Genomic DNA, 14,603 nt, shown 5'->3' on the forward strand with positions numbered 1-14,603 from the left:
TGCCAAAATTGAAATTCATGTCATCAAACCTTTAAATCTAAAATAAACACTATGTTTTTCTATTTTAGGGCTCTATACTTTAAATATCCTCAAACATATATTTATATACATACATTTATAGTGCTTATTAAGCCTGTTGAACCTTGAGTTTGATATGCTGAGCCAATAATCTAAAGTTTTGACAAAACAACAGCCTGAACAATAATTGCCTGAATCTGAATATTTATGCTATTATTTTTTTCTAAATTGAAAAGGAACCTCAGAATGTATTTCTCTTTATATTTAGGTCCTCATGACTCTTATTCACTTAATTATGGTGTTCTGGGAAATGGGGTCTCATGATTAGACTATTGGAACTCTGTTCCTTCTGCAGTGACTGCTCTTTTGGACACTTCCTGTGAACCGAATGTAATCTTCTCTTTTCTGTTGATGATGGTCAAGATGACTTCCACTTGGTCAGACTTAATCAGTATGAACTATACCACCTGTGCTTGGAATACAGGTTTTTACTAGGAATGCAGCATGAGTTTGATTCCAGTCTGTTCAAAATTACCACCAGCCCATTTGACACACACGATGAAATTTTTCTATGAAAACTATTTGCATTATAGAGTACGTCTATGAAAATTTGAAAACTTGACAAATATTTAAATTATTTAAATAATTTATGAAACTCTACTTTACATATAAAAGTAAAAGTGCAATTGAAATAAAGGTGGACTAAGGTATACATTAGCAAATTTATATCCTACTCTTATTTGTAGCTTTCATACGAAGAATTATATTTAAATGTTAGTGTATACTGAAAACAATGGCCCCAACCAACCACGGAAACAATCAGTGAGGAAGATAATATTTTGTGTTTTGTTTTCTTTTTGTGAATTTTCTTGCATCTGAAAAAAATGTTTAAGGGCTACATAGTTTCCAGAAATGAACAGCAGAGGGCAGAAAATAGCAACTTGGTCTTTGGAGCCTACTGTGCTATTCAACTTCTTTGTAATAGTCAAAATTGATTTTATTATTGATAAGTTTAAGATAAATATTCAAGAAACATGAAGCTTCATGGCTTTAAAGGGAGATCTTTGGGCATATGAAAACAAAGCACCAGTATTTTTCCATTTATTTTTATAACCATTCAATTCACTCCTTTCGATTTATCTTTATTATACTTAATTAGCATTCCCTGGTGAAAAGAAATATTTACTACCTAATGTGCTGTATTGAAAAGCTTCACGGAAGGTAATATTAATGTAATTATGTTGTAATTTAGAAGGAACTGCTTCTAGGTGTGTGAAGGTCAGATGTTTACCTAAATTATGAACACAGATCACTAGAGTAGCAATTGAATTGCAAATAATATCAGATAAATACTTTATAGATCTTATATACCAATTATAATTTGTTAGCACAAAGTAATATTTGCTAAGGTTATGTATATTCCTTGGGCAGAATGCACTATGATTCATCAAATTCATCTTCCTTTAGGATATAATTTCATCAACTTTGAGTTCATATCTGTCCATGAATAGGTTAAGATGTAAGCAGCTTTTAAAAATTCTTTAAAAAATATTTTAATTTGCTGGAGAAACATGTTAAATATCACATTTTTTCCATAACTAAGCTAGCTTCCCTTTATTTCCAATTCCCATCCTAAAGCACTTTGGATAAAAATCAAGACACTTTGTTGTAAAATATTGAATGGAAAGAAAATGAATGTGCCTGAAGAAATATTTTATTTGCTGTATTTCTTGATCGTTTTCTTTTAGTTCACAAACTTCACACTACTCTTGTGTTTGGCACCAGAAGCAGAAATGAAAGTGTGTGTAAGTGTTCGATTATTCTTTGTAACAAGTTGAGATACTTATAATTCTTATTTTCCCTACAAACTTTTTTTCTCATTGACACTCTACCGTGCTTCATGTCTTCTTATTCTGAGGAACAACCTAATATATATTATGGCGTTTTTGGTTCACAGGTGAAATAAATTGTTAGTTACAAAAAAAGAACGTATTTTTTCACCTATAATGTGTAAGATCAGTAAATTATATATAAATTCTTCATTCTTGGCTTAGGAACACACACACATGCAGAAGGGGAGAGGGATACAGAGACAGACAGGCAGACAGAAGCACAAAGAGAGAGAGATAGAAACAGGAGAGAGAGAGAGAGAGATCATAACTTGAAATCAAAAGCTTACAGGATTTAAAAGCCACAGGCATTGCTTTGGTCTTTGTTTACATTCATCCCTTCTCATTTTTCTACTGAATATATATTTTAAAAACGTATTTTAATAAATGGAGAATTTGACACCCAGTGTGACTAAGGGAGAAGTATGAGTTAAGATGGTTAAAAAAAGGACACCACCATGTGTGATATTAAAGTCACATTTTTGCTACAAGCTCTAACCATGAGGTGCTCTCATGAACTTTGGATCGTGGGGAGATTCTCCCTTTGATGCTGTCGGCTGCAATCTCCTTACTCCTGGCGACAGTTTTTTGTTTTTTGTTTGTTTGTTAGTTAGTTTGTTTGTTTTTGGGCTGAGTCTTCATTTCTCTATTTAAAACAAAACACATGTAATTTGGTGAAGAACTTCTGAGGCAACAGAGACAATTGCCATAGAAGGTAGATAGAGATGGCTTGACATGCAGCAGCATGTGGAATATGGATTTCACAGACATACACAATCTCCACTATTCTCTACTGACCTCATTCTCACAGACTTTGATTTCTAACCTCTTCTTTATTTCTCAGAGGCTCAAGCAGGCTTGCTGTAGTGAGGTGACCTCTTTCCATGATGCAACGATGATTTTTTTTTCAGCATAAGCTGAAAATGTGAGGGGGTATCCGGTTTGTAACTAAGTGTCTAGAAAGGTTTTGCAACCTTGCAGCCTTTCTAGACTAGCTTGGTCTATTTTTTCCCCTCCCAGGAAACTACGATTCCTTTCAATTCACATAAAGAAGGGACATCTAAGAGCTAAGTCCATATGACCCTACAGTACCAGGGAGGCTGCAGTGAAGTACAAGAGCAATCCACAGGCAGTGTGGCTTGAACAAACCATACCACCACCTAAGAGGACATACTCCAAAGGGACATACATACAAAGCCCGTTAAAGGTTCAATCCGGCTACATTTTTTTTTTGTCATCTTTTGGGGAAACCCAAAATTCTATTCTTAACTACATCCCTACATCACATAAAGCCAAAGTTCACAATTTTGGTATCTTCAGGGAGTGTCTTGTTTGCTTTTCTGCTGGGTCAGGTAAGGAAGAGGACAGTGTGTCAATATTGCTAAGTGGATTTTCAGGCGATCAAATCATAATCGTTTTTTATTAATGTAAAACAACAGGGCCCGATAGAAGAAAGCTCCACCGGCAACAGCAATTAGCAGTTCGGCTTCCTAGGCATAGCAACCGGAAATCAGTTTTGCAGCATTTGGAACTGGCTGGAGCATCTCTGCAGCAACCTCAGCCAGTGCACCGACCGAAGCGCTGTCCTCGGTGCTAAAATTCAGATGCGCAAGGCTGGAGGTCTCTAAAAAGCACCAGACTGCCCGCTTTTGAGCCTCTCCTTTTCGGCACCTCTGGCAGGAGCTGCCAGAGCTGTGCTGGGTGCGGGGCGTTGTGCGGGGGAGGGGTGGGTGCGCGATCCCGCCGCCTGCCACGAGTCGCGCACGCGCGTCCGGGACTGCCTGCCCCTCTCTGTGACTTTCCTGTGTGTGTGTGTGTGTGTGTGTGTGTGTGCGTGCGTGTGTGTGCATGTGTATGTGTGTGTATGAGTGTGTGTGCGCGCGCGCGCGTGTGAGAGAGGAGAGAGGGAGAAGAGAGCTCGAGAGAGGGTGATTGTGTGAGTGCATGGGAGGGTGCTGAATATTCCCAGACACCGGGACCACAGTGGCAGCTCAGCTGAAACTGCATTCAGCCAGTCCTCGGGACTTCAGGAGAGGGGACAGGACGCAAGGCATTAACAGCAACCAGCAAGACCTGGGAAATAAGGATTCGTCTGCCTCCGCTTCATGTTTTTAGCAGCTCCTTGCTAAATTCCGACCTCAGAATGCAGAGGATCTAATTTGTTGAGGAAAACGGCCAAAGAAGGAAGAGGAGGAAAAGGGAAAAGAGGGGGTATTTTGTGGATGCTCTACTTTTCTTGGAAATGCAAAAGATTATGCATATTTCTGTCCTCCTTTCTCCTGTTTTATGGGGACTGATTTTCGGTGTCTCTTCTAACAGCATACAGATAGGTAGGTACCTTTTGTGTTATGCCTTTGAATTGTGAATAATTTGTTGGGAATCTTTGTTCACGGTGGGCAAATTAATTCATGTCATGTAGACTTATGTCATACCTTGACTGCATTCCAGATTTAAACTACCTAGAATATACATGATTGTCTTAGGCTGAAGCAAAAAGAAATGACTATGCCTTTTGACACAATAGAGGGAAAGATCTGTTCGTTTTATGATCCCCGAGTGCGTTACTTCTGCCTTTCTCTAGTGTGCTCAGATTTTCTGGGGGTATGAACGCAAAGCTTACGATTAAGAAGGAGAGCATTTCTGACCCACAGACTCTCTTCCGTTCCTAGACCCGTTGACCACCGTTTGGTTGTCCTACCCTTGCTGCCCAACTCGGTGATTATGTTTATTCCGGCGGTTCGTGTGAATAGTGTGAATAGAGACTCCAGGGTTGCTTGGTACTAGCAGCTCCACTCTTATTTCTCCAGGGCTCTGACATGGTTCTCTTGCTTGCTGTTTATTCTTTGCAGGGGGGCTATTTCCAAGGGGTGCTGATCAAGAATACAGTGCATTTCGGGTAGGGATGGTTCAGTTTTCCACTTCGGAGTTCAGACTGACACCCCACATCGACAATTTGGAGGTAGCCAACAGTTTCGCAGTCACCAATGCATGTAAGTAATGAATATTCATGTCTTTCCAGTGCTACACAGGGAAAGCAAGCTAGTGAATGCTAGTGTGAGATGCTGTGTGTGTGTGTGTGTGTGTTGCTGGCCTGTCATGTGTGGGTGGGAGTGACTGCACACGCGCGTGCGTGTGAGGGTGCAGAGAGAAGGCGGCTGTAATCTCAGGGACCCCCACTGGCCCGCGGTCAATAAAGAGGGGGCAAAAGGCACTAAACAGTGTGCTGGTGCATGCACTGCGAAACTGGGGTGGAGGGTAGACTCGGACAGGTCTTTCTCGTGTTCAGGGGGTTCTTGCTTGATTCTAGCGCCTGCAAAGAGACTGTCCCAACCCCCTCTAGCGCGCCTGTTGGCACCCTACCAACAGAGAACACGTTGTTCCCCAGGGCGCGCTGTGGGACTGTTGGACAGATCCCACGGGGGACTGCCTTCCTCCTGTAGCCTGGCAGAGCAACTCTAACCTACAGTCCCCGTGAGCACCACGTCCTTCTTTTTCACCGGACAAGTTGTTACAATGGTTGTGAAGTTGGGCCCGGGGCTGTTACATAATGCCCACCCGAGGGGCGCGGGCACGAGGCTGACACAGGCCCTGGCTGACTGGTGTGAGCCTGAGGGGGAAGGGATGTTAAGCCGATAGGGACTCAGAAGGCATGAGAATGCCGGCAGTGGGGGATGCCGGCAGTGATGGGGATGTCTACCAGCTTCGGGGATACAAACCAAAACCAGGTCACCAGCAGAACGGGGATGAGAAAGGCGAGGACCAGAAGCTAGGTCCGTTTTCAGCTCACTGAAGCTCCTGCGTAAGTGGAGCCTAGGACAGCCAGAGAGCTCGCTGGCCGTGCGTGCTTTGTTCCCGGGTTAGAGGCTCAGGCAAAGGCGACTGGAGAATGAGCATGACTCGGAAGCGATTGCATCCGGCTGAGTTTTAAAATCTGAAGAATTCGCAGAACAGCCATTTTAGCCTTTGCAGTATTCAGTGTCAGCACCTGTGCTCTGTGCAGGACTCTGGAACTCGCTTCGGGCAGAATGATCAGAGCCCAGTCTCCTGCAAGTGTGAGGTCGCCCGAGGCCGATGGCCAGGTCCCAGCGCTGAGGCAGCATCCACCGTGCTCCCAACTGCTACGCCACCATTTCCGGCCTCCAGGCTGGCAGATGTTTCCTGCCTTGATGTTCTCAGCTTCCATTCCATAGATATCAGTTTGGGGATGATTTGCAGGTTGCTCACCCCCCCACTTTGACTCCCGTGTAGCAGATAGAGCAGAAAATCACCAGAGGAAATGCCCAAGGCAGTATTCCCACAGTCGGCTGTCATCCCACTCATGACCCACTGAGAAGCCTGTCCTGTATTCTGTAGCTCTGTAACACCAGGGACTTTAGCAGCCAGGTTGCAGCTCCTGCCCCCGGATAAATGAAAAAAAATGCTTAGGATGATAATGTGATTGTGGTTATTTACATGACCAAAATTCTAGCTTTACTGCAAGATCAATTTAAGAAGATTGTTTTCTTAAAATGTGAATGCCAAGGAAAGAGACAGATTGCAATAGAAATAGAATTGACAGAGAGACAGAGTTAGAGACAGAAATGACAGATAGAGAATTTGTTCATAGAAGGGACACCAGGTGGCTCAGTGGATATAAGCATTTTCCATTAAGCCCGACCACCTGAGTTTACTCCCTGGGTACCTGACATTAGGGAGAACCGACTCCTGAAAGTTGTCTTCTGACCTCCACATGCCCCCTCCAAATAAATAAGTGAATAAGAAATTAAAATGTCATATGTCACCTAAGGGTACCAAAATGCAATAAATGCTATTACATAACAGGTACAAAGAAAGTGTTTTAAGTAAATGTCAAAGGTGTCCATAGTTGACCTATTTGCCTACTGAATTAGACTGTTCATGTGTCATCAAGAAGTTTCTGCTTCTTGTGAGTTATAGTTTGATACGTATTTTAACCAACTGTTTTTGTATGTCGCAATGCATTGCAAAGTAGGTGTGTACATAGATTCTGAAATATTCCAAGACATTGTGAAAGAAGTTAATAATTGAGAGGTTGATTATTGATAAAAATAATGAGATGAACTTACTGTGAAAATAACAGATACATCAACCAAACTGAATGAGTGTTTCTCGATTCCAACAGGTGTTGAGCCACTGTACCAGATCTCTTTAAGGGTCAGAGGTTTTAGTTTGTGTGCCGTGTATCCTCAAGTGTTCTTGAACGGGTTTACTTCTAGTATAAACTGAATTGAACTGACATACTTGGTAAGGATATATACAAATGGAATGAATGCAGTTTTCATGCTGAATTTCATACATCAGACCGTAGTTCTGAGAAACCAGTATATTCAAGTCTTCATTTTTCTATAGATTTCTTCCTTTTCTTAAAAAAAAAAAACTGAAGCAAAAATTTGAAAATGTACTTTCCCAGATCTACCACACCCACAGACCATTACATCAGGCGCCAAAACAACACGGAAGAGCGAAGCAAAAAGATGTCACCAGGAGAGTCCTGCACCTTGACTTTTGCCGCCCCTATGCAGTAAACTTACTGACAGCCACATACGGCTAGTATGGTGCCATTACAGAAACGACCCCTGTAGACAGAATTTTCTAGAGTCCACATTGGCTAGTAGATTCTGCCAAGCCAATTTACACATTTAAAATTTTATTTTTATCCCTTTGGAAATTTCAAAAACTGCAAAGTGAAATTTTGAATCATTTGTTCCTTTTTCCTTTTTCTTTTCTTTCTTTTTCTATTGCGAAGGACAGCAGAAATTGTAAAATGAATTTAACTCTTTAAAGGGAAGAAAGAATTGGGAGGGTTTTGTGTGACGCACTAGCAAGCAATCACAACTTGCGCAGTTAAATGGCGCGAGTCTCTGCTGTCAGATGTATGAAGCTAAACAAGATCATTTAAATTCTGCTATGGGTTTTACTTCAGTGTGGATAATCTGTTTGCTTGCCGTATTTAGTCAGGTCCTTTCATAGAAAGGATGCAACAGCATTAAGAACATCCACAGAAAAGATCCAAATGTCTTTCCCACACTTTCTCCAGAAAAGTAAGAAGGTCTCCTCTAATACCAATGTGGGCTTACAAGAATCACCAGTCAGCCGGGCGTTGGTGGCACACGCCTTTAATCCCAGCACTTGGGAGGCAGAGGCAGGGGGATCTCTCAGAGTTCGAGGCCAGGCTGGACCGACAGCCTCCAAAACAATAGAGAAACCCTGTCTCGTAAAAACCAAAAAAAAAAAAAAAAAAAATCACCAGTCATTGCTTCTGATGTAGCTTATTCCTTATTTTAGTTAATGCAAGAAAATAATCAACAGCATTGAATTTATTCGCCAAGAAAGCAAAACATTAGCACTAAGTGGTGTCATATTGACAGATTCAAGGGTCTGTTTAGCAATTTAGCTGTATTTGTGAGATGGATGTACTTACCCAGGAATGTTGAGGCTGACATGGAGTTAAAGAGCTAAGTAAATCTACTGAATGGTTTGAGTTAAGTGAAAGGGAGTCATTCTATTCTGATCAGGAATGTGCTCTGCTGCACTCAGCTCCCACACCTTCTCAGTCAAAACGGATAATGAAGGTACCTGCTTGTTCCTATTTGTTTCCATGGATACCAGAGGATTTAAAGATAGATTTTCAGTATCTGTCTGTGTTTAGTTCTTTTCTTTTTCCTTCCTTCCTTCCTTCCTTCCTTCCTTCCTTCCATCTTCTCTCTCTCTCTCTCTCTCTCTCTCTCTCTCTCTCTCTCTCTCTCTCTCTCTCTCTCTCTCTCTCTCTCTCTCTCTCTCTCTCTCTCTCTCTTATCCACACCCTTCAGTTCTCTTTCCCACTTCCTTTCATTTCCTTTTGTCTAGAACTGGTACTAAGAAAAATTTTTAAAAGAATGCTTAAACATGCCTTCATGATGAGAGAATTCAAGGGATAAAAAAAGATAGAAAATTGAGATTACCATCAGAACAGCATTTGAAAGCAGTGAGGGGTCTCTAAATTCATTCATTTGTTCACCCAAAGCCATTTCCCCAGTGCCTTTCAGTGGTCAGAGAATAAAAGAACAAGTTCCAAATCACAATTGTTTTCTGATTATTTACCTCAATGGTCTTTCTAATTGTAATGAAAGCCTTGGAAATGCCTTGCTTTTAGTAGGGAGCAGTCTCTGAAGGCTTGTCTGAGCAACTTAGTATAAGTATGGAAGGAGACTCTAGTAGTTCTTCACAAGTAATTTATCATGGTCATAGGAAATATCTCTTGCAGACCAGACTGCAAACTCACAGAGATCCACCTGCCTCTGTAGAAAATATCTCAATTTTTGAGATTATAGTAAGTTGATATTGGTGTTTCTATAGCTAACAAAACCAACAGGGATTTTACAGAAAATATTAAGTTATCACATATTAAAATTTTAGCAAAATTTAGTAAAATTTCATGTCGCAATAATTAGAAAAACATTGGAACTTTCTAAATAGTTTATACACATAAGTATCTGATGTCCTAGGGCTTGAAGATTAAAGAGCAAATATTACATTTGTGCATAAGAACCTGTTTCTATTTATTCTAAAGAATGATTATGGCAAATAACCATTTGTCTAGCTGACAATAATTTAATAATTTTATATTTTAATTCTACAAAGCAACATTAGAAAATTTTGAAAATCACATTTAAAGAAATGGCAATTAAAATTTGACTTTTTCTGTAAGCCAGCAGATGGAGATGTTGTAGAGAAGATTGTGCTCCACAAAATTCTTGAGCACAAAGAATACCTTCTAAGACCCCAGAGATGAATTTATGTGGAGAAACAAAAGTGTAAATTAAATATAAATGGGGAAAATTAACTACAATGCTGTGTTTCAAAATAACATTCACTACTTCAATAAACACATACTTTTAAAAAGAAAATTCTATTCAGTTTTGTAAACTTAATTCTAAAAGATATTTAGAAATTGCAATAATTACAAAAATATCTTAAAAGAAGGAATTCTAAAATCATTTTTACAAGTACCTATGTATGTGTGTGTGTGTGTGTGTGTGTGTGTATGTATGCCAGATTTTTCCACCTCATATTTACATGATATTGGTTCTGAAGCGTCTTTGCATCTCAAGATTTTAATCTGCATTATTGAGATTGTGTATCTATGTTCATCAAATTATTTGATGCTTGCCTTTATTACATGAGAGGAATCACATGTTTGGGGCATTTGTGTATATCTATAATTTTAATTTTAGGATGTACATAGTAATTAATTACCTAGACCATCACAAATACATATTTTTCTTGAGAAATGCACTAACAGCTACAATTACTAAATTTAATATACAATATTTTAAAGCAACCAGAACTAAGTTGGCTGGTGTTATGATAACAAATCATGGTGCAAAGAAAATAGACACAAGCTAGGAAGAATACCTTATTGGCCTCTTAAATATTATTATATCCAACTAAAATATTAGAAGAAAGAAATAACCTATTTACATCAGATGAATTTTTGTTGATTTATTTGTACTGAAACTTTTGTCCTTCACTTATCAAAAGTATTTCAAGAAAATTGGAGTGCAGCAAACAGAAATCAGGCTGCAATTGGTTGAAATAACTTTATTTTGGGCTGACCGAGACTAAGAATGTAAATAAAAATTGTGATTGAAACTATAGCATTCATCTATATTGATTTCCGTTTGATACCTAGCTGCTTCAGTCTGCTGACTCAAAACTCAGGGGGGTTTTCTCTTTTAAGCAAACATGTTAAGGGCCGGCTACCGTACTGTCACACTGTGACAAGTGGATGCTGATTCTTGCAGCTCTCTGGTCCTCTTGGCATCTAGTGGAAGAATCCCTCCAAACTTCCAAACAGCCTGTAGCCTTGACAACTGTAAGGAAAAGAGCAGCTGTTTGCCAATTATTCCTGTGTTTCAGACACTGTAAGGAAACTCAGCAGACATAGTTACTCAAAGGGCACATTCTAGTACAGGGCATAAACTCTAAATTAAGATGAGGAACTATTCTATTTTTTTTCGCATCTTCTAATCTTGTATTAGAGTCGTTCATTGACTTAATTTCCTTTTACTGGATTCCATTGGAGATTTCATGGATTCAGTTGAAAAATTAAATATTATTTACTGACAATTTTTAGACAAAATTTCTGAGGTTATCTCAAGTGAGTATAATAATTATCAAACTTCTTATTGCTATGCCTTCTCCACAAAATTGGAAAATGAGCTTTTGAACTCAAAGTTAACATTTCAAAATTATCATGTATTTAAAGTTTCTTGCAAATATAAGGTTTTTTAAAAGAGGATTTACTAATTTCAAAGAAAATGGATGTTTTCTTATATATCTTTGTAACTCTTTATACAATAGTATCTATGATATTACACAGAAAAATATTAAGAGAAATGTCCAGGATTAAAAATTTGTGTTATTTAGAGAACATTTAGAAATGAGATATTCTTGGGCACAATTACTTTTTCTGGACCACTTGCTCTGTTTGCATTGTGTGTGTGTGTGTGTGTGTGTGTGTGTGTGTGTGTGTGTGTGTGTGTGTGTGTGTGTGTGTGTGTGGTGTGTACATGTCTGTATTGTGATTACTTTGTGGACATGCCTTTTGTTTTCTTTGGTGCATATAGTTTACCTTTAAGTTTTATTCTAATAATTTTGCTTCTTATTTTATTTATATTGATAATTCTTTGGGGTATATTAACTTACTGTTATATTTCATTTTAACATTAGCATATTAATTAGGTAAACAGTCTAAAGTGCTTACTTCTAATTTACAGATTAAAGCTAAGGACAGCTCTAGGATTTAGTATGCTGAAATTTATAATTGCCTTCAGCTGAATAGAACCAGTAGCATTAAGAAATGCTAGGGCAATTTTAGAAAGAATTTCATAAGTAAAGAGTTTCTTAAGATATTTTCATGTTTCTACACCTTTAAATCTAAAAATATGTCATCTCTGTGTCAAAAGCAATGCTTATTTTTTATTAAGTTTACTATTTTGAGTCTTCTTCAAAAATTTACTTTTTAGCTTTATGTAATCTATTTAGCCCTATACACCATTAAATTCTTCATTTTTGTAGTTATTTCGATATTCAAAATATGAGTACAAACTAGGTTGAACTGAGGTATGTCCTAAATTTTTGTCTGTCTAGCGTTATGTGAATAGGGCTTCCCTTTTCCCCTCATGTAAGATTAATTTCAAAAGTTTTGACCCTTCTGTGGCTCAGTAAGCTTCAGAAAATATCCCTGCACTATAAATATTTAGTCTATTTTTTCTAAACACCCAGATTCTACTGATAGACATGAAACAAATAGATTTACACAACCCAAGGACCACCCATGGGTTTTAACAAAAATATATAAGTTTCTTACATAATCCTTCATTTACATAAATGAATATGGAATAGATCATTCATTTCTATGTTCAGAATGGAAGTCTGGGTTATATAATTTGATGTAAGCAGATATTCCTTTGGCCTATCAGTCTTTATGGCTGATGTTAACCCTTTGCCAGAGTTCTCTTTCCAGATTAGTGTCTGTTTCACCCCTCTAGCATCACTCCCGTCGCTTCTGTGACAATATCAAGCATGTTATTATATAGACATCATTTCCTACATCTGAGTAGTATAGTGATGGTGAAACAAACATTTCCCAAGAAATAAATGTAACCTCTGATGCATATTGCCAATACCGGATTTAAAGACCATGAAGAGAAAGAAGACACACCTCTGTGCACTAGAACGTCATTACCAGGCAGGGCTGTAGGAATGAACTCTCTGCACTCATTTCTTCCCTCCCTCTTTGCTTGCTTAATCTTTGCTTTGACTTGATGCTGGCCTCTCTTGGGACTTTTCCACAGTGAATCTTCTGAACTGGCCTTTTACTTTAACGAAAGAGTGAATTCTTATTGCGGTATTAATTTTGATAGGATGTAGAAATGACTTTCTATGTCTAGAGGGAAATAAGCTGATGAGGTGGTGGGTTTATCTCTTCAAAACAAACCACAACATTGAGGTGCTTTATTACTCTGGGATGGGAAATAGTTGTCCTTGAAAACTGAGGATGAGGCTGCAGCAGAAAAGTTTTTGAGAGCATCATGTTTTAGGCAATGTGGCATCATGGGCTCATCAGGTGCAGCAATCCCACGGCTGGTAGATAAATGCCAGTGGGGCTTACCTCAGAAGAACACGTCTAAAGTTCAGTTTATGTTAACACTAATGAGGCATTTCAGGTTACTTAACATTCACAATTTACTTAGCAACAATCTAGCCATTAAATAGACAAAGGTATTTTGAATAATTACAAAATATAACAATGAGGATTTTTTAAATGGAAAGATATTTTAAATAATTCTAGTAACAGTTAAAATTCTAATGTCATAAGACTATTTAATAAAATTATTGACAATTCTCCAATGTTTTGGGTCATGTAAAATTATTATTTATTTGAGTCAGTGTCTTGATAATAAGGCCAGGCTGGCCTCAACCTTGGCATCTTCTTGCCTCAGCCTCCCAATCAGTGGCGTGAGGTCATGTTAACCTGCTACAAACAAAGCCAACTTTAAGATAATTATATGAAGGAGACCTTTTAGGAGAATGCAACAAATGATTTCATTATGGAAAAATAAGATTGCACTATGGAATTTGGTCAATCTGCTTAAAGACATTTTTAAATGGATTTTCACGGTGCTAATTTGAAACAATGTAGACATAATTATCAAAAGCTTTGTGTCTGCTATTTGCTGTGAATTACATGTATTTAATGGAGCTATTCATTTGCTGTAATCCAAATATCACAGAAATAGTTTCTATAATAGTACTTCCTTTGTATATGAGACATTGGCAAAGAAAAGTGGTACATTTAGAGATTGTATTAGAGTGTATTTGTGTGTGTGTGCGTGTGTGAGAGAGAGAGAGAGAGATATTCATTAGTTGTTCTTTATAAGTACAGTTTGTGTTATATCACAATTTTTCACTCATATTGTCTTCTTTTTTTGAAATGTATTTCACATTTTGTGAAATGATAATTCCTGTCTTCTTTTAATTTATGTGAAAGATGGTGAGATTGCTTTATAACCTCTTAGCTATTTCAATATTCATAATTGAACTCATTCTTTTATAGAATTTCATTCTTTAATTTACAGTGTCATTAATGTTTTACATAAAAAGAGAATATTTTAGGATTATAGGACATAATTCAAGAATTATCAAGAAAACATATCATTTTACTTCTTTGTAAGAAAAGTTCATAAAATCTTGAGGTTTCTATCTGAGAAGCAAGTCTGAGCTGTCATCTTAATGAAGATTGAGGAAGGGTTTCTTTTGTGAAAATTGAGAACAAACTCTTCCTTTAATTCACAATCTTAATGCCCAGACACATGAGACTGCATTCTAGTTCTGTGGCTGGGGGTAGACACTGAAAAGTTGCTTTCTGTTGACTCAATTTGCAGTTCTGTAGAAGGCCACCATTCATTACAGGATTTATTTGAAAGATTCATTCAAAAACCCTCAAGGGCTGAATTTGGTTGAACATATCAAAATAGCAAACTTTTATTATTATTTCCTGTAGTGAATATCTTTGATGACCAACTGCTAAGATAAGTAGAAACATATAATGTCATATTGCTATCTTTTTATACAGCTTGGATACCCAACCAGAACAAATGTTTCATATTGACAACGAGAAATAACAAAATCAAC

The 14,603-nt window shown here is 38.0% G+C and overlaps 1 protein-coding gene across 7 annotated transcripts in view; it reads left to right on the top strand.

Annotated features, from left to right (window-relative positions):
• Window positions 1-3,736: 3,736 nt before the first annotated feature.
• Gria2 (glutamate ionotropic receptor AMPA type subunit 2) overlaps window positions 3,737-14,603 on the top strand; it is a 132,197-nt gene continuing 121,330 nt past the window's right edge. For 5 of the 7 annotated variants that reach the window (XR_005879509.1, XM_013117780.3, XM_013117779.3 and 2 more), the window contains exons 1-2: window positions 3,739-4,237; window positions 4,757-4,897. Coding sequence is in view for 6 of the 7 variants with exons in the window: in XM_013117780.3 (XP_012973234.1) it covers window positions 4,150-4,237; window positions 4,757-4,897 (229 nt within the window). In the remaining variant the exon portion in view is untranslated. Of the gene's footprint in view, window positions 4,238-4,756; window positions 4,898-14,603 lie in introns of all 7 variants that reach the window. The other 2 variants (XM_005076146.4, XM_040752611.1) reach the window with 2 other exon arrangements.

The sequence above is a fragment of the Mesocricetus auratus genome, unplaced genomic scaffold (genome assembly GCF_017639785.1).
Source record: "Mesocricetus auratus isolate SY011 unplaced genomic scaffold, BCM_Maur_2.0 Super-Scaffold_100009, whole genome shotgun sequence".
Lineage (NCBI taxonomy): Eukaryota > Metazoa > Chordata > Mammalia > Rodentia > Cricetidae > Mesocricetus > Mesocricetus auratus.